This window comes from Cataglyphis hispanica, chromosome 3 (genome assembly GCF_021464435.1).
Source record: "Cataglyphis hispanica isolate Lineage 1 chromosome 3, ULB_Chis1_1.0, whole genome shotgun sequence".
Taxonomy (NCBI): Eukaryota; Metazoa; Arthropoda; class Insecta; order Hymenoptera; family Formicidae; genus Cataglyphis; species Cataglyphis hispanica.
Genome location: NC_065956.1, coordinates 4,630,537 through 4,657,117, shown reverse-complemented (window position 1 = coordinate 4,657,117; position 26,581 = coordinate 4,630,537). Strand labels below are relative to the sequence as shown.

At 35.8% G+C, this 26,581-nt stretch overlaps 2 protein-coding genes across 8 annotated transcripts in view; one reads left to right on the top strand and one right to left on the bottom strand.

The window, feature by feature from the left end:
- LOC126848380 (choline transporter-like protein 1) overlaps positions 1-21,780 on the top strand; it is a 24,120-nt gene extending 2,340 nt beyond the window's left edge. The window contains exons 1-18 of one of the 7 annotated variants that reach the window (XM_050589239.1): positions 4,470-4,660; positions 4,805-4,918; positions 12,221-12,366; positions 12,725-12,838; positions 12,918-13,066; positions 13,415-13,498; positions 13,649-13,739; positions 14,405-14,468; positions 14,757-14,865; positions 15,022-15,130; positions 15,244-15,363; positions 15,481-15,606; positions 15,696-15,802; positions 16,156-16,412; positions 16,580-16,746; positions 16,821-16,913; positions 17,541-17,633; positions 17,718-21,780. In XM_050589239.1, coding sequence (XP_050445196.1) covers positions 12,316-12,366; positions 12,725-12,838; positions 12,918-13,066; positions 13,415-13,498; positions 13,649-13,739; positions 14,405-14,468; positions 14,757-14,865; positions 15,022-15,130; positions 15,244-15,363; positions 15,481-15,606; positions 15,696-15,802; positions 16,156-16,412; positions 16,580-16,746; positions 16,821-16,913; positions 17,541-17,633; positions 17,718-17,783 — 1,800 coding nt within the window. In that variant the 5' untranslated portion in view covers positions 4,470-4,660; positions 4,805-4,918; positions 12,221-12,315 and the 3' untranslated portion in view covers positions 17,784-21,780. Of the gene's footprint in view, positions 1-4,469; positions 4,684-4,804; positions 4,919-5,455; positions 5,515-8,965; positions 9,078-9,581; positions 9,713-11,720; positions 11,788-12,220; positions 12,367-12,724; positions 12,839-12,917; positions 13,067-13,414; positions 13,499-13,648; positions 13,740-14,404; positions 14,469-14,756; positions 14,866-15,021; positions 15,131-15,243; positions 15,364-15,480; positions 15,607-15,695; positions 15,803-16,155; positions 16,413-16,579; positions 16,747-16,820; positions 16,914-17,540; positions 17,634-17,717 lie in introns of those variants that run through there. The other 6 variants (XM_050589240.1, XM_050589243.1, XM_050589242.1 and 3 more) reach the window with 6 other exon arrangements.
- LOC126848367 (probable serine/threonine-protein kinase DDB_G0277165) overlaps positions 18,888-26,581 on the bottom strand; it is a 20,556-nt gene continuing 12,862 nt past the window's right edge. Inside the window, exons 4-8 of the mRNA XM_050589206.1 lie at positions 26,175-26,421; positions 25,586-25,937; positions 25,351-25,479; positions 25,102-25,207; positions 18,888-24,965 (exon numbers count right to left, since the gene is read on the bottom strand). Of these exons, the coding sequence (XP_050445163.1) occupies positions 22,839-24,965; positions 25,102-25,207; positions 25,351-25,479; positions 25,586-25,937; positions 26,175-26,421 (2,961 nt within the window). The 3' untranslated portion in view covers positions 18,888-22,838. The remainder of the gene's footprint in view (positions 24,966-25,101; positions 25,208-25,350; positions 25,480-25,585; positions 25,938-26,174; positions 26,422-26,581) is intronic.

Below are 26,581 nucleotides of genomic sequence, written 5' to 3'. Positions count from 1 at the left end.
TAAATTGTAAAAAAATAATTTATTTCGTTATATATATATATATATATATATATATATATATATATATATATCCGGTGTACAATCAAATTATTTTTTTATAATTTATTTTGTTTTCGTATCTGCCTTATCTGGTTGCTTAATAATTATTAAATTTATATATATATAAAATAAATTATATATATATATAAATAATATTAAATATAAATTAATATATATATATATATATATAAATGTTTAAAATTTATGACATCTCTCATCGCAAATTTTAATCCGAATTGTACGAAGATCAAAATAGGCTTTTATACCAATTCGCCATTTATCGAGCGCGTTTATAGAGACGCGGTGGAAAGCTTGTCCGACGCGCGTGTTCATTATCAGGGACGCGACACGCGTGCGGGGCGCATCCCAAAAGAGCGTATTTCGTGTGGGCTCTAATTGAATGGTTTAATTCGTCACGGTGTGGGCGTGTTTCGCCAGGACTTTCCCGACTTTGTACAGCTGAAACGAGCGGAGTCGCGACGCGCCCGCTTAATTTAATGCGGACTTAAATTTTTCAGGAACCCCTATCTGTGGCAAATTATCTCGCGACCACGAGAGTCTGTGTGCGAGAATCACCGTTCTTCCCCCCTCTGTCTCTCCCCCCCCCCTGCATATATCAGCACCGGACGCCATGTACCGCGTGCGACTGGCTTAACGTCGTTTTCGGGGTGCTCGTCCAGAGCCGTTACACGTGCGTGCTCAAGTACGATCTCTCGTATATCTGGCGAACACACCATCCGAGGTCACCCGGGTTCGTCTAAACTACCGTCGCATTTAGCAATAAACGCAGTTGTGCGATTCTAATAGCATTTTCGTTCCTAATCGAATTATTCGCGATCAATTGCCGTCTTTATTACTGACAATATATTAATATAAAACGTTTTTCTACGTAGAAATATCCTTGGCAACTTATTTCATAATAATTTTATAACATTCTATGCTATTTTCGTACAAGACAAGTTTTCTATATTTGATAGAAATATAAGTGCATGTATATATATCAAGTGTCCGTCCATAAATATCCGAGCAAATATCTTACTAATTGAGTTACAAGAAAGTTTAATAAGAGAAATTAGCAGTCTTTACAGTTCACAATAAAGTGCATGTAAAAATCTTTTTTTTCTCGTAATCTTTCAAAACGTTTTAAAACACTATAATAAAGTATATTTTTTAATTAAGTATTTTTCAAACTATTGTATATCTTAATCTGACATATTTTAATATAAAATATAAAATATTTCGTTTTTGATAATCTTATTAAAATATTTTTATGTACAGAATAATGAGCCACTCAATTGGTATAGAAAAATTATCATTTTTAATAAAAAGTATGTAATAATTTATAATGTATTTTTTTTCGGACTTTATAGACGGACACTCTGTATATATTAAGAATTAATATCGAAAGTACTATTCGGAATATAAATGTGCGATATGAGAATATGAAACCCTAGCGTCTGGATTCTAGACGTCCATCTCCATCTCCACGGGGACACAAGTTGCGCTCATTCGGGGAGTTTGTCAAGAAAAATTTTCGTCGACTCGAAAAATTTAACTCAACGTTTCGAAACTAAATATTTAGGTGATTCCGCGAGCAAAAGGCTCTTAGAGAAATGTCTTTTATGATGAATTATAAAATGCCTAGATAGAGAGTTGGCTTCTTTCACGAAAATTACAGTATCGTATCTTGAAATTGCACTCGCGTTAGTCTTATGCAAACTTATTCATTATCTTATCGCCACGTTACTCATTAAGATATGAAAAAATTGATTATTTCTTAGGATTCCTTAGGATTAGTATCTGTAATTGGAAATAAGAGAAAAATCGCTAAGTACTTCAATCTTTCATGTTATCATGTTTTAGAAAATTTTTTATATATGATATTTTTTTGCTTTTATTATAAAAATAAATTAAAATTAAAAATATAACATTTAATTTATTGCGTTTCACAGAAGAAAATTTTCTAGATAAATGAAGAAAGAAATACAAAAAGATATCGTTAAATTAAATATATGTAGATATAAATTTATCAAAGAAGGGACAAGAGAGGGAGAGATTACAAAACACAAAGGTTCATTATTGATGAAGCTCCAACAACGGAAAGTATGATACTATCTAATGATTTTTGAAGGCTGATAACAGGTTGTTTACACAGCAAATGTCCTTTATAATTGCAGAAATCGATTGCAGAATCGGCGATAAATGACGCGGTCCGATGACAGAAGATAATGTCATTAATCGAACATAGTTGTCCTTGTTGCGCCCGGCGCGCGATCGCGCCGCCGTTGCAAAGCAGCTGGGCTCGCAACCGGCAACAATTTGCGTTCCCTCTCTGACGTCGTGCAATTATCGGTATCATTACTAATATGCATACCGATACGAGCGTCTGACGCGGTGCGGCGTAACCGCAGCAATCGAAGCGCGGAATTTCTCCGCGCGCAGCTATTATTCAACGTACATACACGTTACGAGTTTATCCGTAAAACGCATCGCACCAGACATGTCGCGTGCGCGACGGGCTCGTCCGCGTCGCATAAAAAATTCACGGTGCAACGACCGCTATTTTTCAACTGGCCGCAACGACGATATTGTCCGACGGAATAATACAAGCGAACGCGAAACGCAGGAGCGTCGAGGCTGCCGTAAGATAACGTAGCGCCCGCCGAGCGAGAGGTTGCGAACCGTGTAAAAATTACGTGAGATGGGGATCGATTATGTCACGCGCTCCCGCGGTATATCTGCGTCTTCCTCCGCCACTATCATTATATCGATCGCTTTCGATCGCGGTTATTATCAGCGCGAGTCTCCGCCAATACGAGAGAGGATTCCGCGCAAAGAAACTTTCCTACGGGAAAATTCCTTTATCATGGGACCTCATCCGCTCTTTCGGTCGCCCTCAAGGTAATCAGTTTTTCAATAGTTTCACTCCCAGTGGGATTATACCAGCACAGTCTAATTACGCCGTCTCTTTTCAAAGAGCGTCCCTGAAATATTCACAAGGCGCTCGAGTCTTTTTTGCGCGGACAATTCCGCGTTCAAAGGCGTTCTCTGGTCGGAGAGCGCAGGAGAGACGATACAGAGCATTCGTTTCTTACCTAGCGACTGAGAATCGTTATGTTTTATTAGAGCGCAAAGAGCTCGCCGGCGCGCTTTGCTGAAATGCACTCGACACACGGCCTCCTTTAACCAATATTAAACGAAAGGGAAACGCGGGAGGAGGTTGAAGGCTGCTACCTGAATTTCAGTAGAGCCTTGGTTAATTATACGTGCGCACACACAATGATATTATACAATAACAAAACAAATATTTAGCAGGGAAAAACAAGTAGATGTTATACCGTTGTTTTTTATTATTCACCTATTTCAATTACGCGCATAGTAAATGTTTGCATGCTCTATGTGTACGAATATATACACATGTGTGGAGAGTATACGCATACAAATCTCTCTCAAAACGCTGGTTGGCACGCACGACATGTTTAATGCGCGACGTTACAACGTACTGTCCATGTTAGGGTGGTATAAAAATATAATGACAAGAGTTCAACGACGAGTTCAGCTTACTCTTGGTAATTGATTTTTTTCCTCGACGGCGCAATCGGTGATTGTCGCAATTTTTTCATGCTTTTAGAGAGATTGAGAATATTTTAATTGTGAGATAAAATTTTGAATCAAGCCCGTTTAAAATCAGCCAAAAGTTTTATTATCTATTTACACTCTCGCAAATGCCGAGAATCCTTAACTTCTCGATGGTAAATAGTAGGTAATTACAACTTCTTGCCCGGTGATTTTTGCCCGGCAGAAGTCGACTTCAATTTCTTCGAAGGCAGATTAAAATCTCACATAAAAAGGAATGATAGTTACTTTTGGAACGTTGCGCGAGATCTTATTAATTCGCTTTAAATCGCTGGAGGACGTAACTTAGCAGAAACTCTTGTCAGTTATCTTGTCAAAGAGGGAGAGAAATTTTTATGGAAATTATTATGCGTGTAATTTGCCTGCAACAACATAAAATTATAGGGCAAACAATTAATTAACTGCGCGCGTAGCACAAGCTGTTTACATCGGCCAGGCCAGAAATTGATAAGGTATCGTGCGATGCCCGAAATTGCCCTCGACAAGTTGATTAACGAAGTTATCGCGATGATTAGTGTAACGTACTCGTTAGCCGTGAGGACCTTGATGAAACCGAAACTCGACTCGACCGTAGCGGATAATTCGTATAATTCAACTCGAAAGAAATATACCGTGAGATCCAGAAGAGACGACGCAGCCAATGAGTAGAGACGGATAAAGAGCGAGATGCAGCTGAGAGAGATAAAAGGCAGAAAGGTCAAGACAGGCAGGAGAAGGAGATAGATAGAGAAAGGTAAAGAGAGAAGGAATGTGTGCGTGACGGATGGACGACACGACAAAGAGAGACCAGGAGGGGAGGAAGAAGAGTATGGGAGCAGACTATGTGTAAAGTGGGAGAAAAGCGTGCAGCGTGCGAGAAAGGGAGAGAGAGAGAGAGAGAGAGAGAGAGTGCGAGCGAGGTGAACGAAGAATGAAGCATGACTGCACGACTGAGTATCGTTAACCAGTCGGCCACACAAGAGAGTCCGTTCTCCAGACCCTGCTGGTAATCACATCGAGTCGGCAACAGTTAGTGTTGTGCTCGAGTGCGCGCGGACTCGTCGCGAGTCCTGTGTCGCAGCAAAAACGAAGTCGGACGCGTCACTTTGGAATTCCGATGGCTCCTACAAACGTTCCTTTACTCTCGTAGATCGTACCACGTGCCATCTCGCCGAAACGTCGTTGTCCGGAGAGGAAACTCCTCGCGCGTGGATAGTCCGCTGAAGCGCATCGACGAACAAATCCAGAAGACTGATCTGAGAAGGTATGTTTACAATCCGGGAGGTGGGATCAATTCGCGTAAAGATCTAACTGGTTCGATACATCGATTCGCGTACTGATCGATGATGAAGTGCGATGATTTCGAGTGGCAACCTCGGGTTGCAGAGCGTCGAGGCCTTGGTGCAAAACGCGAACCGATTCGCTTCAGGAGGCACGATAATGGCGTTTTTACCTGCCATTCCTTTTCGCTGGAATGCTAACGGTTTACTGATCGTCGTCATGCTTGTTGTAATCTAATTGAGATCAGGTGATTAGGATGATTCAAAGAAAGAGAGAGAGAGAGAGAGAGAGAGAGAGAGAAGGAGACGCGTTGAGTTTCGTCACTTTTCCCCAAGCGTTGGGCCACGATAAGATGACGTTTCTCAATTGATAGCGAAGCAGGAAACGAACGCCCTGGTCGGATGATGTCGGAATTGTTGTCGTTTCTACGCTCCAAGTCTCCGCATGGTTTTTTTTTCCTCGTCCGTTCCAAGCTGCGCCTACAGGTGTGTCACGATCGTTACGCAGATTGTGACGGTTAACAGTTCGGTGCAGTTGCATAACGATAGAGATCTTCTTTCTGCTTTGCGAGTATACATGGTTTGGTGTCTTTTTTTTTCCATTCTTCGTACGATCATCACTTTTAAGAATACGCGAGTGACAATGTTTCTCTCGTTATTCATTATCGATATGCGTATTAATAAATGGATGTTAATTTCCACACGTCCATTATTATTATTCAATTCACGTCAGTGAGACATATGGCTCCGAGAAAGTTTGTCTAGCCATTTCATCATAATATATGAAAATGTGACCTGAATTGTCAATATTTATTGACAAACGCGCGGAATATTTTGCCGACCACAAAGTTATCTCTTCATTACTCTCGTTATTAACGATTCTTTAATATTTATCAACAGTGACAATTTATCGGACGATTAGAGGAATAAATATCGACCTCATTCCCCGGTTCATTAGACGAGTAAACATACTTTTTTTTTTACATCTTCAGAAAAAAATCGAATGTTTCCATATCCGTAAGTGCGGATTACTGGTCGCAGGTGCGTGCAAGTTCTTGGATACATGCGGGTGATGTACGATGAATGAGGTGATATGGCTTACGATGACAAATGTGTCGCGACGCATCTAATTAAGAAAAAATACGGACAGCGTGATGGTAATGTGCCTTGATAATAGCGTTTCCTGTGCGTCACGTTAATATTAAAGTGCTACTTGGTACTGATATATATATCAGTTATCTTAGCACGATTCTCTGAAGAATCATTATTAAAGCTCAAATTAAATGTAGTGGATCAATCATAATTTCAATAATTATAACGCGACAGATAATTGTGTCACAAATGCAATAACACTGCGTGATATCCTCAAACGTGCTTCACACAAGCGGCACAATCCAGCGGACTTTGAATTTGTTGACGAGGGCTAATAATTGCTTGCAAAATCGTTTAATTTTACGCCGATTAATTATGTATGCATATTAATATAGATTAATGTTATGTTGTAACATGCAAATTTCTAACTTGTAGAGCACATGATTTGTTACCTCTTCTGCATTTTAATTGAAGTCCATCGCACTCAATGAACAACGCAATGAAAGGCTAAAGAAATCCTCGCGAAGGTCAATGAATCATGCGAGAAAACAAAGAGCCTTGATCGGAAACGGAACAGTTTTACTTAAACCTTTTTTTTTTCAATTTTGTCCTTCATATTATTTTGCAGAATCTCTTTGTTTTATCTCATTCGATCTAATACTTTGTTATCGCAAAATTCACATATTAATTTATGAATGATTAAAATAATTCTCATTAATGTAAGACGGATAAATGATACGAAATGATGCTGTTAAATAAAATGTGAAATATAATTCGTCGCATATGTCATATAAGACATCGATGTCTCATGCCTTTACGAGATCTTTTGTGACACGAAATTGCAATTTCTTTTTATATCTCTACGGATACGTATAGTACATACATATACATATCAAATTGGGCAAATAACTGCGCTATCTTCAGGCAGCTGTATTGATAGTACATAGTATCGATCGTAACCAGAGGTTACGTGAGTTCGACTGATGTACAAAGACAAAAATATATATACATGCTCTCCGTTTAGTACAAGATATCCGTTGTATCCGCAGAATCTAGAATCCGCGTGTAATTTCACGAAGGGATTAAGTGAGATGATGAGTGTAAAAGTTTTGGCGAAGAAGAGCTATCTAAACACAAAAGAGATCCATTGTCAGAAGTTTCATGAATAATTGAAGAGCAACGAATGTAAAATTATCATAATGCGTGAATGACGCCGCGAGAAATCTTCATCAAGGTACGACCTACATCCGCGCGAGTGGCTAATAATCCTTACATATTACTATTGTTTCTGTCGAGGTTAAATTTGAGATAGAGTATGTGTATCTTTCATAAGTCTTGAATAAAATGATATTTTTTAGAATATTAAACGGAAAAAAATGAGGGAAAATAAGAGAAGCTTAAAATAATTCAATATCTATAACAAGTAAATTATTATTTGATATTTAAATAAATTTGAATATTAAATTTAATATTTCAAATATAAATTTATTTAATATTCAAATAAATTTGTATTTATTTATACAAATCGTATTTATGTAATAATTTAACAAAATTTGTACTTCATAAATATAAAAGTAAAATCATTCATGAAGAATAGGAGATTGTACTTTTTACTTTCTTCTTTTTATCTTCACATTGATAAATATATCCGAATTAATTATCGTATCTTTATCTTTTATTATCAATCTCATTAATCAAGTTTAGATAAATCCGTAAAATTTTCGTCATTGTTGGATAAAATTACATCTCTATGTGGATAAAGGTAGATCGATATAATCTGTTATTCAGTAATTTGCTCCATTTCGGAGAGTTATACGCATAACTGTAGAGCGATTTAACTTTTAAGCCTAATATATCGTTAGTGGGCAACGAGCTTCTTGCGTCGGAGTTCCGGGAGCAATAATTTCGCACCTACACGAGAATTCTGCACATGGTCGGTCGTTATTATTTCATCGTGAAATAGTTTGTTATAAAATCTCGGAGAAAATTCACAGAGATAAGTACGAGAATGGAAAGTATAATTTTTAAAATTACCAAATGCATCGTGTCTATAAATCATTATAAGAAATAACCGACGCAAAAGCTGCATGATTGACGTACGTATCATCCGCCTTTGCATCTATTCAAATTAATGATTTCCACGTTAGATAATAACGCGAATTCACACTATTCATCATAAATTGCGTAATCGGAAACAAGATTAGCGGCAGATATATCTCGACGAAGCATACGATTAAGTAATTATAATGGAATAACGTCTCATCGTTACGAAACATATGTATTCATTTACGGTGATATATTAAACTTTGGAAATCATGTAGCTAAACGATAAACCTCAGGAAATCTGGAACCTAAAAATATACCTGCGTGTAGAGAATATACTGTCAATTGGAACAGAGATACAGACGGGTGGTAAGATCAGGGACAAAGAGAAGCTGCGAGCAAATCGGATCTGTTCGGTTGGACTCGGTATCTTTCGGTAGAAACGCTTCGTCCAGATGCTTTTCTTCCGTTCATGTGAAAATACTGTTATATTCAGGTATATCTTTGTTAAAGTGAGACGAATGCATATCTGGATATTCGTGTATCGTCGGTTAAAAAGTAAAAAGCTATTTTTGCTCCTATCGGTTTATTTGATACTTGATATATGATTCCTCATTTTTTTATTTTTTTACCTTTCACACGTGTTTGAGATCTGCAAATACCTAGCTTGAGACGTGAAAACGCGAGATGTTTTAAAGACACAATAAAGGGATGCAATTCGTAGATATCGTCGAATCGAGTTACATCTGGTAGATATAATGTTTTGATACAATATTTCGTGTTATCGTATTTTCATGATTTTATCATTACGACGAATGAAATTTTCTTTGTAATGATATCGTCAGACAAACTTATCATCGAAGAAGAACCAGAGTTTGGAGAAGGGGAAAAGTCGCGTGAATAAAGTGGAGATGCCTTTAATCTACCTGAACCTAGCGTGCCGTTCTCTTCATAGTCGTTTTATTTGCAATGTACATTGTACATATTGACCGAATTCAACAAGTGAAGGTGCGATAATAAATTAATAGCGTAAATTAAATAACTAAATATAATAGTGTAAAAAAAAAAAAGAATTTATCTATATAACTCTAGAAGATTTTATAAATTCATCAATTAAGCTAAAATAATTATTATATTTGACAGTGAATAAATAATTAATAATACGATACAGAAAGGTAGAATCTCTGCTAAAAATAATGTTAAATAAAATCGATATTTTACACGCATTGTAAGCATTGTGCTCTCGATAGGCATCCGGATAGTTTTTAGTTGCGTTCCACGAACGCTGTGTATAAGTATGACTCATAATTCTTCTTGCCTCTTTGTACGAGTGTATAATTAGCGCGAAGATCTCTAACGCACCATTTAGTCATCTTTCCATTGCGTATATTATCTCGTGCGATCTTCATTGTCGCAAATGTGCGAAAGACTTACTGGACTAGATAGAAGACGGGTTATCTCTCCGCGGCTAAGTTTCTCTCTCGCATGAGTATCGCGACGATCCACTGGATTATGTATCCCAGTCACCGGCTGAAGAGTGTTGGATGCGCAGGAAAAATTCGCAACTTCTTGCTCTCGAAAATTTTCCTCAGGAATACGCAACTCCCACTCGGCTGGCTTTTCACTCAAGTTTCATTGAAAAGGTATACGTCGCCTGATGCCCCCGTAAGTTTCCAAGAAATACGTCTTTCATAACTTTGCACGAGCTCCGTTGAATCTACGGGTAATGCCTTCGGATATGCGAAAATAGATATCGCAGGCTGGCAAACCATCAGCGCGAAAATAATTCGCGATGCCAAGCAATCCTTATCGATGCATTCTGATTGCCGTATCTTTATAAGTGCGTACACTATGATTTCATTGAGATAGCGGGATATTCTGTTGATAAATTGTACATAATATATATATATATATATATATATATATATATATATATATATATATATGTATGTGTGCGATAATCTAAGCCATCCAATATTAGCTTTAACTCTTCGCCCCACTGCATTTAAATTTCTATATAATAAGTTAAATAGAAGAGCATTCAAAGTAAACAAACCCACGCGAAATTCTTCTTTATCACGGATCAACTATGTAAATGAGTACAATTCTTGCATATAGATCACGGGTAATTATGATAAAAGTGACGCGATGAACGACTCATTTTTCAAAAAAAGCCATTTCGAAAAAATCAGACCACGAGTTATTGCACTACATACACGTAATAAATCGATTATCCGATATATTACACGATATTTTTAACGAAGAGAGAGAGAGAGAGAGAGAGAAAGCCGAGATATATTTAAAATAATTAAAAATAATGAATATATACAGCTCTTACATACATTAATTGCACCTATTATTTACAATGATGGTAATTAATCGCTGATTATTTGTATCGTGTGAAAAATGCGATATTGTTCGTGACGATTAAACATTATCAACACTATCTCCAGATAAATATTTCTAAACAAACAAGCGAAATTGCTGACAATATTCGTGCGTTTCACTTGATACTGAGTGATATCGACCGTGTCGGGAAAGCGTTAATCCGTCTTGCATCTATGATCTAATGGATATTCCTTGCGACACGGTGCGCACATGTGGAGGAACAATTTGATTATATCGCCAGACACATTAAAGTTTAATTCATTCGCGGTTGCGTCGATTTTTGTTTGATAGCGTTCCGATGATCATTATAATTCAACGAAGGATTAACTTTTCATGCAATCTGAAGGGATAATTTATAAGGAAAATAGAAAAAAAATTAAGGTTTTAAAAAAATTTACGGATTTCTTGCGTAGAGATAAATCGATATAAAAACTAATACTCGCTAAAATTTTGTTAAAGATATTGTGACGTGACATGTCGAAAGCATATGATTTTATTTGAAATACGTCGGTGTTTAAGATTAGCGAAAATGGAAACTAATGACGTAATTGTAATATGTTTAAACGCGCGATAAGCCATATCCATGATTGTCACTCAACACTATACCGCGTGACTAAAGCTCTCTTACGCCTTTATATGCCGTATAAGCCTGATAAAACTTTTCTCGTGTTTCTTTCTTACTGAAACACGAAAGTAACATTAACCTACTGCACTCAATATATGTATTTTGTGTGACTTGTCTATAATATATCTTCAGTAATTTTGTTATAAATTCTGCGTCACAATGTTCGTGTAAAAGCTATTCTCAGCCAAATAAATATATATATATGCTTCTTCTTTAGAATATATGTCTCACAATGTAGATAGCTAACAGATTTATGATTCGCAAAAAGAGATATCACACACAATGACTGTCATATTAAATGTTATTATTAAATGTTACTTATTTAGTATGGAACAATTAAAAGTGAAGTTTATTATATTATTGACGTTGTTAACATTAAATATTTTTTCCTTATATATAATAATTTGTTGCATCATTTTAATGCGTATTTTGATAAGAACTAATTAGCCAGACCACGAGTTTATAAAAAAATTTTAATACTTTAATTAATTTCTCAAAGTTTTATCTCTCTGAACGACCGTAATTAAATGTTTCGCCTATGTTACCATGGATGATGTATGTTTCTGATCGGCGTTGCGACAACAATATCCGAGCATGCAATTTTCCAGGCGATTATTAATCGATCGATATCAGCGTGACCCAGGTTTCTTTCAAAGAACACCTTCCGGAAAGCGATGGCAATCGTCATCGAATCGCAATTGCATCGTAATTATCGTACACTTTTACATATCGTATACATATCGGGCTAAATCGGGCGTACAAAATTGATTCTTCAATCACCAAGAATTAAATTTCATGGAAATTTCTATCAAATTTTTAGTGGAATTCTGAGAGGTCAGTATATCGAATATTTTTGCCTCAACAGGTTTCCAAATTTAACAGGATATCGCTATTTTAATCGGATTTGGGATATTTTAATATACATCGGAATGGATAAAACAAATATTGCAAAGTTAAAAAGGATTATCTCGCATACTATTTATATTTGTATTTATTTATTGTATTATATATCACGCACGCATTGCAAGCTATTACGTGTTACAAGCTATTAAGTGATGTTGGCCATCTTCGCGGATTTCATAAACGCCATCACAATATTAAATTGATAATCATATTTTCGATTTTTGTCTTTTTGTAGCTGGCGTATCGGAAGCGATAGGCTTGTCAAAGGTTGATCAGAAGGAGGACGAGCACAACTGTTTGGAACAGCCAGTGGACCCGGCGAGTCTAGAAATGGGTTGTTGCGGCTGTACGGATGAATCTTCATCCAAAGTTGAACCCACAGTAAGTATTTCTTCTCGCATTAAATATTATTCAGATATATATATATATATATATATATATATATATATATATATATATGTAAATATATCATATTTTTTTCATGACATAAACAATAATTGTGTTATGTATATCATTCAAACGTAAAGTTTCTTATCCACGCAAATTAAACTTTCTAAATTAATTCTTACAATAAATAGCCTCATTCATTAACTTAATTAATCTAATTTGTCTCTATAATACTAAGTTGATATTTGCGTACGTTTTGATTAATTCTAATGTCATATATACACACACAACAATATTTCTTCATGACTATATAGTTAGTTTAAATTATGTTTCTTACACTTTTTGTTTATAGACACCTGAGAGCCACGGTTCGCCAAGTAGTTATTCAGATAAGATCTTCGTAAAGGATCGATCATGCACCGACATTCTGGCTCTAATCGTCCTACTTATTCTCGTGGGTGGTTTCGTAAGTGATACAATTTTCTTTCTTTGTGTCATAAGGTAATATATTTGCTAAATATCATTCCGTGATTTCGTGCACAAAGGCCTTTATGATGACGAATACAGCGAAGAAGGGTGACATTTACCGTGTGATAAATGGATACGACGATTGGGGAAATGTCTGCGGCCGCGTAAATTCACGCGAAACCGATCCGAGATTCCCTGGTAAAGGCGGTGACTACACCAAAAAACGGTGAGCACGTTCTTGAAACTTTGCTATTCCAATGAGATTTCTTTAATTGACTCATGCATATTAGAGTTAAAAATTATAAAAATCTAAGATAATATACTTTCTTTATTAATCATAAAGAAATAACAAGTGAATTAATTAATTAATTATACAAGATCACTAGAATCAGATTTTTAGTGAGGCCATTTAAGCAAAAAAGAACAAATGTAACATAAATTTAGCAAAGAATCTAAAATGCCTTGATATATAGTTTATCCTAGTTGCGATGATTTGGCAATTTATTTATTATGATATTCAAAAATCATACAAATCATTGTCTTCGTTAATAACTTATATCCCGCGTTTATTTAGGTATCTTGAAATTGACATCGACTCGACAGGGGTGAAGAAACGCACATGCGTGGAAAAGTGCGAATCAACGCTAGAAGAACCAAAGTTAGTATTGTATGAAATTGATTGCGCGTTTCGCGGTAATCAAAGTGATTATTAATCGCAGAATGCAAGAGATATATCACGTATCAAGTACGTTGGTAAATTTGATCGTTTTGTTTTCCTTCGATATAAAATTTCATTTTTATCTCGCAGAACGTTATTCGTAAACCGTTGCCTGCACAAGAAGGTGACCGACACCATCAACTCGATAATAAAATCTCTTCGCCTGGATAGTTTTTACAATGTAAGTACCGAAAAAATTTTTCGCAATTGCAATTTTATTTGGATAATAAGCGCCAACTCTATATTTTGCTGAAATCCGAGTCTGAGCTTTAAAGAAATATGCACAAATTTGATTCTGTGTTTCTCGTCAACGTCTCTTATGTATTTTCAAATCATATTTCTATATGGGGTTTCATCAATAATAAACAGTTTATTCTATTTTTCTGTGCGGAATCTCTTTCTCATGTTATATTATCTTATCCTGTTTTCTTATATCGAAAATCGACATATTTCTTTCTTCTCACATTATTGATTGAAAAATGAGAGAAAATGTATTTATTCCACGGAAAAAGTCATCTGTTAAGCTCGTGAAACCGAACAATTATTAAACTTTATTTTAAAATAGTTCGAAAGGGAGAGAAAAAAGCCTTTTTTAATTTTATTATGATCACATCATCTTTAAATAAAGCTTACTTGTATTAATCCAATTTTTTCTTAAAAATTAACTGCTGCAACCTATAGTACTATTTCAGATTATATTTTAAATTTTATAATAAATAGATCAGTTTTTATTAATTAGTTTTATCAGTTAAAATGAGTAAAATGATTAGTAAGTAACATGATTCTTAAGTTAGCCAAAATAAATAAACAAAACAAATAACAATAAATTATGTATGTCATTTTCAGAACGCAGTCACTGATCTGGGAATTGCATGGCGCGAATTAATTTATCTTTTTCTTATAGCTTTGGGTACGTATTCCAAAAATACAATCTATATTGTTATTTCAGAATTATATTATTTAAAGTTTTCAATTTAATCGAACGTTTTATTGAATTTGAAAATATTCCAAGCAATTTATACAGTGTAATAAAAATCTGAAAAATTTTTATTCAATATTTTCTTCCGCGTAAATAGTATAACTTTTTGATTCCATCAAGGATATAATTTTTGCGAATTAAATTTTGGGAATGAATTCTTATATTGCTTTCAAATGATATAAAACGGAGAGTGATTGATTGCGATCGACAATTTTTTAGCACTTTCTGTCGGTATCCTGGTGGCTTTCCGCTATATGGTACAATACGTCATCTATATTGTATTGATTGGTGCAGTTTTGGCTTGCATCGGTGGCACAACGTATCTCTGGTAAAAGGAATTATTTCAAACCAAAGGTTAAATTCACGCGGCAAATCAAAATCACATATTAAATCTTTTAATTTAAAAATATTTATGCAAATAAAAAACCTAATTATTGCAATCAACTAATACAATTACGACAAGTTTAATGCTTTCTGTGCATAGGTGGGCATGGTATCAGGAGAAGATACTCCTGGACAATCAAAAGATTGATCCTGAAGATTCTAGTCTGCAGCCTTACTTCATCTACTCTATTATAATGTCGATCGTTACTGTACGTAAGAGAAATACTGTACATAACAGGCAAACTTTGTGAACATTCTGCACACACGCGCGCGCGCACACGCATTGACATACATGCATGTACATATACACTTATGTTTGTAGGTCATCGTACTTCTAGTGATTCTGGTGATGAGAAAGAGAATCGAGTTGGTCATGCAGCTTTTCCGGGAGGCGGGTAAAGCCGTGTGCGCGATGCCGGCGTTGCTGTTTCAGCCAATTTATGTGAGTACATATATCTCCATTCAATTATTATCAATGATTACATCAGTGTCTCATATCGCCGTTTCATGTCAAAAAATTGAATTTTCGCAAATGTGGTTTATTCTCATTTATTTTCAGACTTATCTGTTCATCGGATTCACGATGGTGGCGTGGATCTACTGTATGCTATGGATCGAGAGCGCCGGTGACATTTACCTGAATCGCAAAAAACACGTGCATTTTAAGAAGGATGCATTAATTATTGTACGTGAGCGTATTATTTGTTTTGTCGGTTTTTGACTCTCCCGCGATGATAAAAAATTATATCTTCTTAATAAATGAAATTGATTTAGGCGACGAGATGGTACAATCTGTTCCTATTTTTTGTGGCCTACGAATTTTACATGGGCTGTCAGCACATGGTCGTCGCTTGCGCCGTAGCTCGATGGTTTTTTACAAGGTAAGATGCTTAGCAATAGCAAAAAATAATGTGGATTAAATAATATAATAGAAAATCCATTATTTACATATAAAAAAAATTAAAAATTCTTCTTATAATATTAAATTATTTTTCCGATAATCACATAAATATTTTTCGTGTCAATTTTAATGGTGCTTAGTACTTTCTCTCCTTGGTAATTTTATTTAAAAACAAAATTTTTTTTATGTAATATTACAATATTCTTTATTAATATCTTCTTTTACATCTATTTTTTTTCTTTATTCGAGATATTTCATCAAAAGTACTGTGATTTCTACAATATCATATAATTTCTACACAGAGAAAATTGATCAATAATTGTATTTTGATAGGGACAAAAGACATCTTTCTTTACCGGTAGTTAAAGGCTTCGGATATCTTATAAGATATCACATGGGCACCGTTGCTTTCGGGGCTTTGATAATAGGTGTTGTTCGACTACTCAGAGCTATGATTTCCTTCGTTCAAAACCATCTGAAGCGTTACGATAACGCTTTCGTGCAAGGAATACTATGGTGCTGTAAATGTTGTTTCTGGTGCTTCGAATGCGCTCTAAAATTTCTCACCAGGAATGCATATATTGAAACAGGTAACTGCGACACATTTTATCAACGATTATTTAGCTAAAGATTTAAGTTCTTTCGATGGAAAACCTTTTTTCCATTCTTATGTCTAGTAATATAATTGCAGAACAATAAAATATATTTTACATATTTTCATCAATATACTCATAAAAAAATATGTTGCTCTTTTCAGCCATATACGGATGTAACTTTTGCACAGGCGGAAGGAAGGCGTTTCAAGCTTTGTCCAGTAATATTTTGCGAGTAGCGGCGATTAATAGTGTCGGTGACTTTGTCTTATTCCTGGGTAAAGTCTTCGTCGTCACTCTTACAGTCGTTGCAGGGGTTTATATGATGCAGGTTAGATAAATTAGATAATCACATAAAAAAAATATTCTTTTCTTACTAAATATTTTAATTCCGTCTTTTTGTAGAAAATGGATGGGCTTCATCATCCTTGGATACCAATCTCTCTCGCAGGAATATTCGCATTCCTGGTCGCGCACTGCTTCATATCCATTTACGAGGTAAATAATAATATATAATAATATATATATATATATTTTTTTTTTCATAGAAAAAATGTATATAAATAAATTTATATAAATTTAAAATTTTAATAAAATTATTAATAATAATTTAAATAATTATATATATATATATATATATATATATATATATATAAATTTATAAAATTCATTCTAATTATATAGGTATATATATTAATAAATATTAATGTAAATTAAATTTTCATTTTCATTTTTCACTAAAATAGTACCAAAATTTATCAAAATCATTCCAAAAATTATTATTTTAAATTTCTTTTAGTTTTTTCATTTAACAACTAATTTATCTTTTAAATTTTTGAATATTTATTTAAATAATATAATTTATATTTATATTATATATATATATATATATATATATATATATATATATATATATAAATATATAATATAAATATAAATTATATTATTTAAATAAATATTCAAAATATATATATATATATATATATATATATATATATATATAAATATATATAATATATATATATATATATAAAATATATATATATATATATATATATATATATATATATATCACTAACCTTATATAAAACCAAATTTATATAAAAAAACTATATTCCCTTGTAGATGATCATTGACACGATATTCCTGTGCTTCTGCGAAGACTGCGAAAAAAACGACGGCATAAGCCGACCTTATTTTATGAGCCGCGGTTTGATGGTTTGTATATTATATTAGCATGAGCAGATTTTTTTGACAGCTTAGTTATCATAATTATTTGTAAAAAATAATTTGTTTGTTTAGGAATTTGTAGAGAACAGCAAGAAAGCTCTGAGACAGATGGAACAGCGAGGATCCGCTGCTGCGTAACAGGAATTATTGTTTCAATCGGATGCTTCCCTTGAAAGAACGCATTGTTGATTGTTTCGAAAACGACTCGATGCTCGACCAATGCCACAAGTGAACGACGTAAATCTCACGCCGGAATATTATGTAAAATAGTATCGAATCTTCTAATAATCTTCCCGGAAAATAATTGTAAAGTCGCTGAGACGAGGCGGGGAAGATTTTCTTTCATACACGCGCACAAACTGTCTTCTCTTAATCTCTACAGCACAATTACCGAAGTCGTTCCATACCAACGAAGCGCAGTATTGCACACAAAGAATCTTTCCTACGATCGATTCAACGGACTGATTACACTACACAAAGAATGTTATGAATTATTCTATATATTTTTTCGAAGTTCCTATTTCTAAAAATATTTTTTATATGATGAGAAAAAGCGTATTTCTATGTAATCTTAGCTGAAATAGAGATACAACGTTCGCGCAGCTATAATGCGAAGATTATTTCGTATTGTTAGAAAAGTGATTAGCAAATAAATTAATTTATAAGATGTCTATTCTGCGTTTTAGAGCATAAGTCTATACGTAAAGTTACACTCTGTTACAAACACAGACTTATATATATATTTTATATGTAAATATATTAATATAAGTATAATATATATTAATATAAGTATAATATATTAACATAAGTATAATATATAAAAGTCTGTGGTTACAAATGTATTCCATGCATGCTCCATTGCTGTAAATATATATATATATATATATATATATATATATATATATATATATATTTTCTTTATAAACAAGTGCCTATATGTAAATCATTTTAATTTCATTTTGATACAAACATGCAAGATATAATTAAACAGTTCGCTGATGATAATGATATATACACTTATGTTATTTTGAAAGAGAAAAATATATACAAGCAGAGATTATAAAATTAAAATGTATATTATTGACAAACAAAGTTGTGAAAAATTAAAAAAATTATGATGCATATGATCCAAATTACTTACTTTTTTCTATCTTTTCGTCTGTAAAAGATGAAACGGTGAAGAGGATAAAATATGTACTGAAAGAGAAGAGTACGACGGGAGAAATATATAGTCTCATGGCGTAGGTGTTAACTTTGTCACTTTAATTTATTTTTTTCCGAGCACATTGTGCATGAACAATCATACTTGGCGGTTTACACAGATCTCATCTTATGCCGGCTTAGTAAAGTGATGCGTCGTTAACACATTTAGCTGGCAGTAAATCGGGATGACGAATCGGACGCTACGGGAATGACGCGGGACTTTGGTCTGTTCAGGCCGGATTTAGACATTAGGACGAGTGAAAAGAGTAGACCGTTAAAAAAATTCTATCTCGCACTCGTGGTGCGACTCGTTCAGAATAGCGGTTTTATTCGCTAAAATCTAATCGGTGGGAAAGGAGGGAGGCGATTTACGAACAGCGCAACAACAACGAAGCCAAGATTTACAACGGAATTACATGCGTTCGATGTGATTACGTCAACTTGCATTTTAGCGACATATATGTTATTATATATGTATATACGTTATGTGCGTGTATCGCGTATCTTAGGAAACCACCCCAATGCGTAAATGTCTGTCACTGTTGTGTGAATCGGTTACAGCACATTCCGTTTTATAGCACGAAAATATCTTATTCTTTCTCTCTCTTTTATTTATCAATAGCTCGCCTAGAATATATGAATTTTCCCAGATGTAGGAAAATGCCAAAGATATGTACACTTTACGTTGATGGAAGAGACACTTTACTCTATATTTGTAGCTTCAGAATATACATTGTTCGAGTTTCGCGTGAGGGGAGATGCTTTCGCTTTATTACATAAATATATAGGGCCGACACAAGCCGCGCGTGATCTCCTGACGAGGAAATTTTGCTTGAGCTTTTCGCACTAGATAATCTCTTTTTTTTTTGTCGCTTACATTTTTGTCAGATTATTCGTAGCGAAGAAAGATTCTTGTATATCCTAAAATTCTCCATCATTCCCCGAGATATTATATTAATTCTCTCATCACACCGAAATAACATTAATGCCCATGTACACCGCGATTGCTGGTTCCGAGTTTCAAAAGTAGATCCCGAGTTGCAATACGCGCTACAATAGGATGAAAAAGATAAAATCGAATCGAATCCTTAAAATCAACGACTACACCGACGCAAGGTACTTGGCTTTGTACGACTTTGTATTGCACTTTGTAGCTAGCGCAAACTTAGGTCTGTGAATCTTACGAATTATTATTTTTTGGTCTCGTTAGGTCATCGTCATCGTGCGACGCATTGATATATATAGATAGAGCTGATACTCGGGATATTATTGAAGTTGCGGAATATTTTCAGTCTTTATCAAAGGAGTTATAATCGATGCATTTTGCCCCGCGAACTTAGATGAAAAAAAAGGAATTCGACGACATAGTTAAACCTTACAATTAACATTATCATACGACGTATATAATCCGAGTTTACATAAATATATCTTACACTTCTTTCTTAATAACGTTAAATATAATATAATGTACATATAATACAAAATGAAGAAATTGAAAATTGTAGATTCTCGTGAAAAAGAAAGTATTTCGGCATTTATCGAGTGTCCAGCACTCAATCGTCGAGACTCATAAAAATTGATACAAAAGCGTGAGAAAAGGATGAATCGCGGGACAAGTGATAGATAAATGATCGGATGATAATAAATTGCGAAAAAATGTTCGCATCGCAATTTGTAAAAAAGAAAGACAAGATCATCCGACAAATTTCTCTTGCATTGCACAACAAACACTTATTATATTTATATTAATGATTTTAACATGGTTTTTTTAAGTTGCAGACAGCATTCGCGCTGATGACGATGATAGAGAGACGATGACGATGACTAATATCGACGATAATCCGTTTAGCGATCGTTGATACGCGACGCAAGAACGAAGAACGTCGCGAGACGTGCTTAACCGGCAAGCACGTTTAAATAGATCTTGTATACACTATTGGAAAATTTGATTTAATTTTAACATATCGCATATCCCGCACAGGCCACACAAATTTTTATGTTAATTTAACGTAATATGGATATATTAAACGGTGACACTAATACTATGTTAATATTTCAACACAAAATGAATACAAACTTCATAATAATTTGAAATAAATTTTGTGTAAAAATATATTTTTAATAATAAAAATACTTTGGAGAAATATTATTGACAGTCTGTAGTTATTCTCATTCCTATTGTAGAATAAAATCAACATTTTTTTTCTGTATAGTTTTAACAGATAAATCCTGTCCACTAATAATACAAAACATATCCATTGTATAAAATTAAAAATGTGTGCACATTATTTTTACATTTTTTCAATTATTTTAATAATTTAACATTTGAGTTCAATTCACACAACAGCAATATGTTAAATTAACATATGAATGTGTTAAATATATAATACAAAAATTTTAAGCGACATATTTTTTAACAACACAAATTTTCCAATAGTGCATCTATTGTTCGCTGCCGATTATTTAGATCTAGAAGAGAATAGATCGATAAGTGACGATTGTGCTATTATCGTCACTTGCTCTTAAGCTTTTAATATCTGCGCGCAATATTATGCGCTCGGTGGGCTTAATATACGTCGCGCATTGCTCGCTCCACACACAAGAAGTACACTTCTACATTGCTGTTTTTAACGGACATATTATACACATAAACACTGTAGAGCAAGTTTCTTTCTCTCCTTAATCATTTCCTCCTTTCGTCAAAACGCAAACAGGCTATTTGTCGTAGAGCACGCATTTCTTTCTCTTTATCTCTGTGTATTTGATTACGATTCGCGTTAATTTACGTATATGAATATATAATCAATCGCCATTCGGAAACTATATCTGTATTTAATAAGTTAACGAGTTAGGAAGCGTTTTGTATAAAGACAATATCATATAGGGGAGGAGAAGGATGAAGAGATAGTATTTAAAAAAAAAAAAAAACAAAGAGATCGGAAAAAAAAGAAATACGAGGAAGACACTATTCGCACTGCGCGACTTTGTACCCGATCGATCGCAAGTTGCATCTGAATCAAGATGCAAATTATTTTTGCGACGCATTATGCATTACTATATCGTATTATGTTTTTACATTATTTAGAAGATATGGGAAAAGGGTGATAATGAAGACGTGGCGATAATAATAATGATAATAATGACAATAGCGATAATCTTGGAGATGATACTGAATCTCTCACAATAATAATAGCGATTGTAATAGTAATAGCAGCAGATATAATAGTAATAGAGCATTAGAATAGTGTAGAATGATGATAATATAATACTAATAATAATATATAATATAATAATATAATAATCATAAACTCTGCAATATTTAATACATTGTTTGTTCATATGGACTAGATACAGCTCTTTTGGAGTGACCGATAAATCAATACACTGTTTCTTTCTCTTATTCTTATCTTGATCCCTGTGCTCTATAGACTCCCTCCCCCAGCGGGGATATGATATAATCAGTCAAGTAAATCGATGGTAGACCAAAACCACTTAATTAACGCGATTAACGGTTACCATATGCGCGGATATTAATTGCATTGCGCCTCCTTAACTTAATGTAATTTCGGCATCAGCGAGAGGAACAGATCATACCTTTCTTTTTGGAAATATTATTTGCGAGTACATACATTGCACTCTGAATTGCTTATCATGTTGTTTCTATATAAACATATTTCACACTAATTTTGCTTAAAAATACAGTTAATCGCTATTTTTCTTAAGATATGCCAAAACGCGGCATTTATACTGTTTCAAAGGTTTCTTCCCTTAAAAAAAAAATCAGATCTTTTAAGCAATAAGAATATTTCTGTATCAATAAAATAACTCGCTAAAATTATATACAATTTACAGAAAAGATTGTCGCGCAAAAAAAGTTTCACGCTATTTAGCTATGTCACTGGCACTGGAACGAACCTCACTTACCTACCCGCACTTGTGTCTCTTATCTTGCACTCGAGTTTTCTACTTCTTCCGAGCGGAAGCGATTCATCAACAAAGACTGCAACACTTGGAAGCGTCCCCGAGATGAATGTGGCACACGGCAGGCAGTTTGGTGCAACCCTTGCCGACGATGCTTTCCTGCACGAGATGCGCGAGGCCAAGATTCTGATTAATGTCGCCATCGCTGCCACGATGCTGCTTCATCGCGGCATCGCACCATTGACGATGTTCCCGCCATTTATCTTCAGCCGCTGCTGTAGAACAAAACAGCATCGATTTGGGCGATGGCGGGCTCACGCGATCGCGCGTGATGCTGCCGCACGAGCGAGCTTTGTACAGACGTCCTTTACCGAAACCCGGTAACGGTACGCAGAGCTTCTTATGCACGGCGAAATAACGACTTAGCAATCGAATCTTCCTGCTCTTACATTCGTTTCGGTTTATCGAGCCGTTGCCGCGATTCTCCTTGTCATTGCACGTTGTTTGATTGGTGCACTTATGATCTCCGCGACGTTCGTCGCTGGCGTTACTGATTGTTTGACAGCAATTGTCTGATTGACGATGATTATTACTTTTGCCACCGGGACTATGAGCAGATTGTTTGTTTGAGCTTTGTGACATCAAGGACTTTCCTGCGGCGAGCGACCAGCTCTGCAATAGTCTCGCGCCGAGGCCTTTAGCTTTCTGTACCGTGGTGGCTGCCATTTGAGAAACAGGCTGAGCAGCGCTCTGTTGGGAAGCCGTATTGCTCTGTGACATCGACGATGATACATTTGGCGTGCCGACTGCTGTCGAATTACGCGACATGTGACAGTGATTGTGACAGGATGAGGGTGCTTCGGCCTCTTGCACCTCGGTAATACGATTCAATGATTGACTCTCTCGCAAACGCGTCTCGCCAGCTCTTCTTCTACCGGCGCGATGTCTCCTACCGAAGATGATTTGATTCTCGGTGCATCGATGCCTTCCCCCTCCAGTTGTCGTCGTTGTATTTGTGTTTGTCGTATTAGTGCCGCTACTATTGTCATTTCGATTGCTTTCGTTCGTCGTCGTATGTTGGCCATTGCTCACACCGCTTCCTCCACCGCCAACCACTCCGCCTCGTCCGCCGCCACTTCCTCCTGGATCCTGCGAGTCACTTGAGTCATCGTGACTGTCGCGTCTTGGAGGTAAAGGTTTTCCGGTGGAAGCTCCAAGTTTATGTGCTCTCTTTTTCCTACTTTCGCTGTCATCGTCGCTAGCGTCGGAACTCGAGCAGGAGGTTGTGCGCGTCTTATGGAATTTGCTCCTCCGTTGCTCATACGCCGTTCGTCTGACGACGCGGCACTTGGTTGTCGAACCTCCGCATTCTGTGGAGTTCACTGACGCCTGCATGCCATCTCCATCCTCTAGGATTTCATTGAGTTGCGTTGTAGACGAATTACCGCTGCTGGGCGACGGCATCGTCTTGTACTTAGGCGTTAATGTTACTTGATTGTCGCTAATCGGATGAAGAGGTATCGACACGGTTGATGATTCGAGCAGAATTGTAGTAGTTGTCGTCACTATTGTTTTTGTAGGGACTTGGGACGGTTTCGAGGAAATCGTGGGCTCCGTGAGAGGCACGCTGAATCGATGATGCTGAGCACCCATCCTCCATTTGTTTGCCGGTATCGATCCACCAGTTCGGTTTAAACAGTCTGTTACCGATTTGGGCCTAACTTCCGTATTGTTGGTTTTTCTAGACCATCCTGTGGTTGGAGCATTTGCGTCACTTAATCGATTCTTCAGATTTTCCTCGCAAGTTGTGGTAATCCGCGGTAACTTCTCCAAGAGAACATTACCCGTTTGAACCTTTCCCGTCGTCTTCGAATGCACCGGCGACGATAACTTTTTGTTATCCTTTTCGTTTCTTGAACTCTGTTTCAATCTTTCTCCTCTGTCGGCGATAACAATATCTTCTTTCTGATGCGGATGCCGTTGACCCTGCACTGGTTTTGTGCCAGTATGTTTTTCTGGAAGCTGCGATAACCGTTCCTGCAGGATATGCGAAAGTTTTCCCTCGGAACGGGAGCCACGGCGATTAAACGAATTTAATGCCGAATTACTGCTATGCTCATCACGGCCGGAACAAGAGGACACATCATCTTCGTCTTCCTCCTCTTGGACGATACTGCATTTGCGCGTACGCACGTTCTGCAATGAGAACAGCCATCTTTGTTTCCCGAGCGAGGAACGTTATCCGGCAGACGATACTTTATATGCCTGCCTTAACGTTACATTCGGTTACATTAGTCGACATTATTTTAGGAGACGAACATGCGATACATACCTGCGGTACATCACCGGGCGTTCGTGGCACGCTCAATAGCGATTGATTGACAGTGCCCAGGGAATTCTGATCCGTTCGTAGATTTGTTGTCAGATCATCCTGCCGGCTGCACAAAATTAGTACATTAATATGTTAGTAACTTTCATTCAAGTTGACACGCGTCATAAATATTTAGAACTTGAATATTTCATAAGTGAGTCATACATAGAAACAACACTAACAATGCGTGATTCAGTACTTAAAACATACCTCGGAGAAACATCTAGAACCTCTGGTCGAGTTTTCTGCATCTGTTCCTGTCGATGAGCGCGCAGCTTCCTTTCCGCCAGCAAAAAATACGTCGCGGTGATGTGATTGTACTCATTCTTGTCAAGCGCGCTGCAAGAAAAAACATGATAAGAATTACCGAGTAAAAAATCCACACCACGCGAACGCATGCTCAAAATATATACTAACACCACAAGACTTCCTAATGTCTACTCACTCCAATATCTCTTCCTTGGTGGCGATATTACCGTTAACCATTTTGGTAATTATGTGATTGTGATGTTCATCGGACACCTGTTGACGCGACACAAGTGGTAATGTCTCTATAGTATCCGAATCAGCACCAATCGCTAACCACGGATCCGCCGCGATCTCCTCGAGAGACGCTCTGCCCTCGGGTTCCCGCACGAGCATCTTCGCGATCAGTCGCTTGCAACCATCGGACACATGTGATGGGATTGAGTATTTACAGTCCATAATCATTGTCAACGTTTCGCTGTCGTTCGCCTCTTGAAACGGTGCTTGGCCGCATACTAACATGTACAATATTACACCTAACGACCAAACATCTGTAACAAATCAAAACGACAAATGTAACTTATCGAAGTAAGATTTTACTTTCAGATTTTTTTTCTCAATCAAACTAATTAGTTTGATAACGTTTTAGAAAAATGTTTGACAAAAGAAATAACTTGACTCTTTTTCTCATTAAAATTGGTACTCTTAGAAATTGCTAAATAATTAAAAAGTCTTAATAACTTAAATCATCTTTCTTAATCTTTAATCACATTAATTAACGAGCTTACCTACTGCGGGGGCATCGTAACTATCACCCAGAAGTATCTCTGGAGCGGAGTAAGCTAATGAGCCGCATGAAGTCTCGAGCTTCTGACCAGGACAGAATCTATTACTGAATCCAAAGTCCGTGAGTTTCACCATACCGAGCTTTTCAAAGAACACAACATTCTCGGGTTTTAAATCTCTATGCACTACGTGCAAGCGATGACAGTAAGATATAGCCCGAACTATCTGCCGAAAGTAAGTCCTGGCCAGCTGACAGATAAAAAGTAATATATTTTATATTTCAAATATTCTGACGTATAGTAGATACTTGGGCAATTATTATGAAAAATTTTAGAATATTCTTAATCGACTATACTTGGTAAAAAAAATATGTTTTTGTCAAATTCATATTATGAATATTTAGTATTAG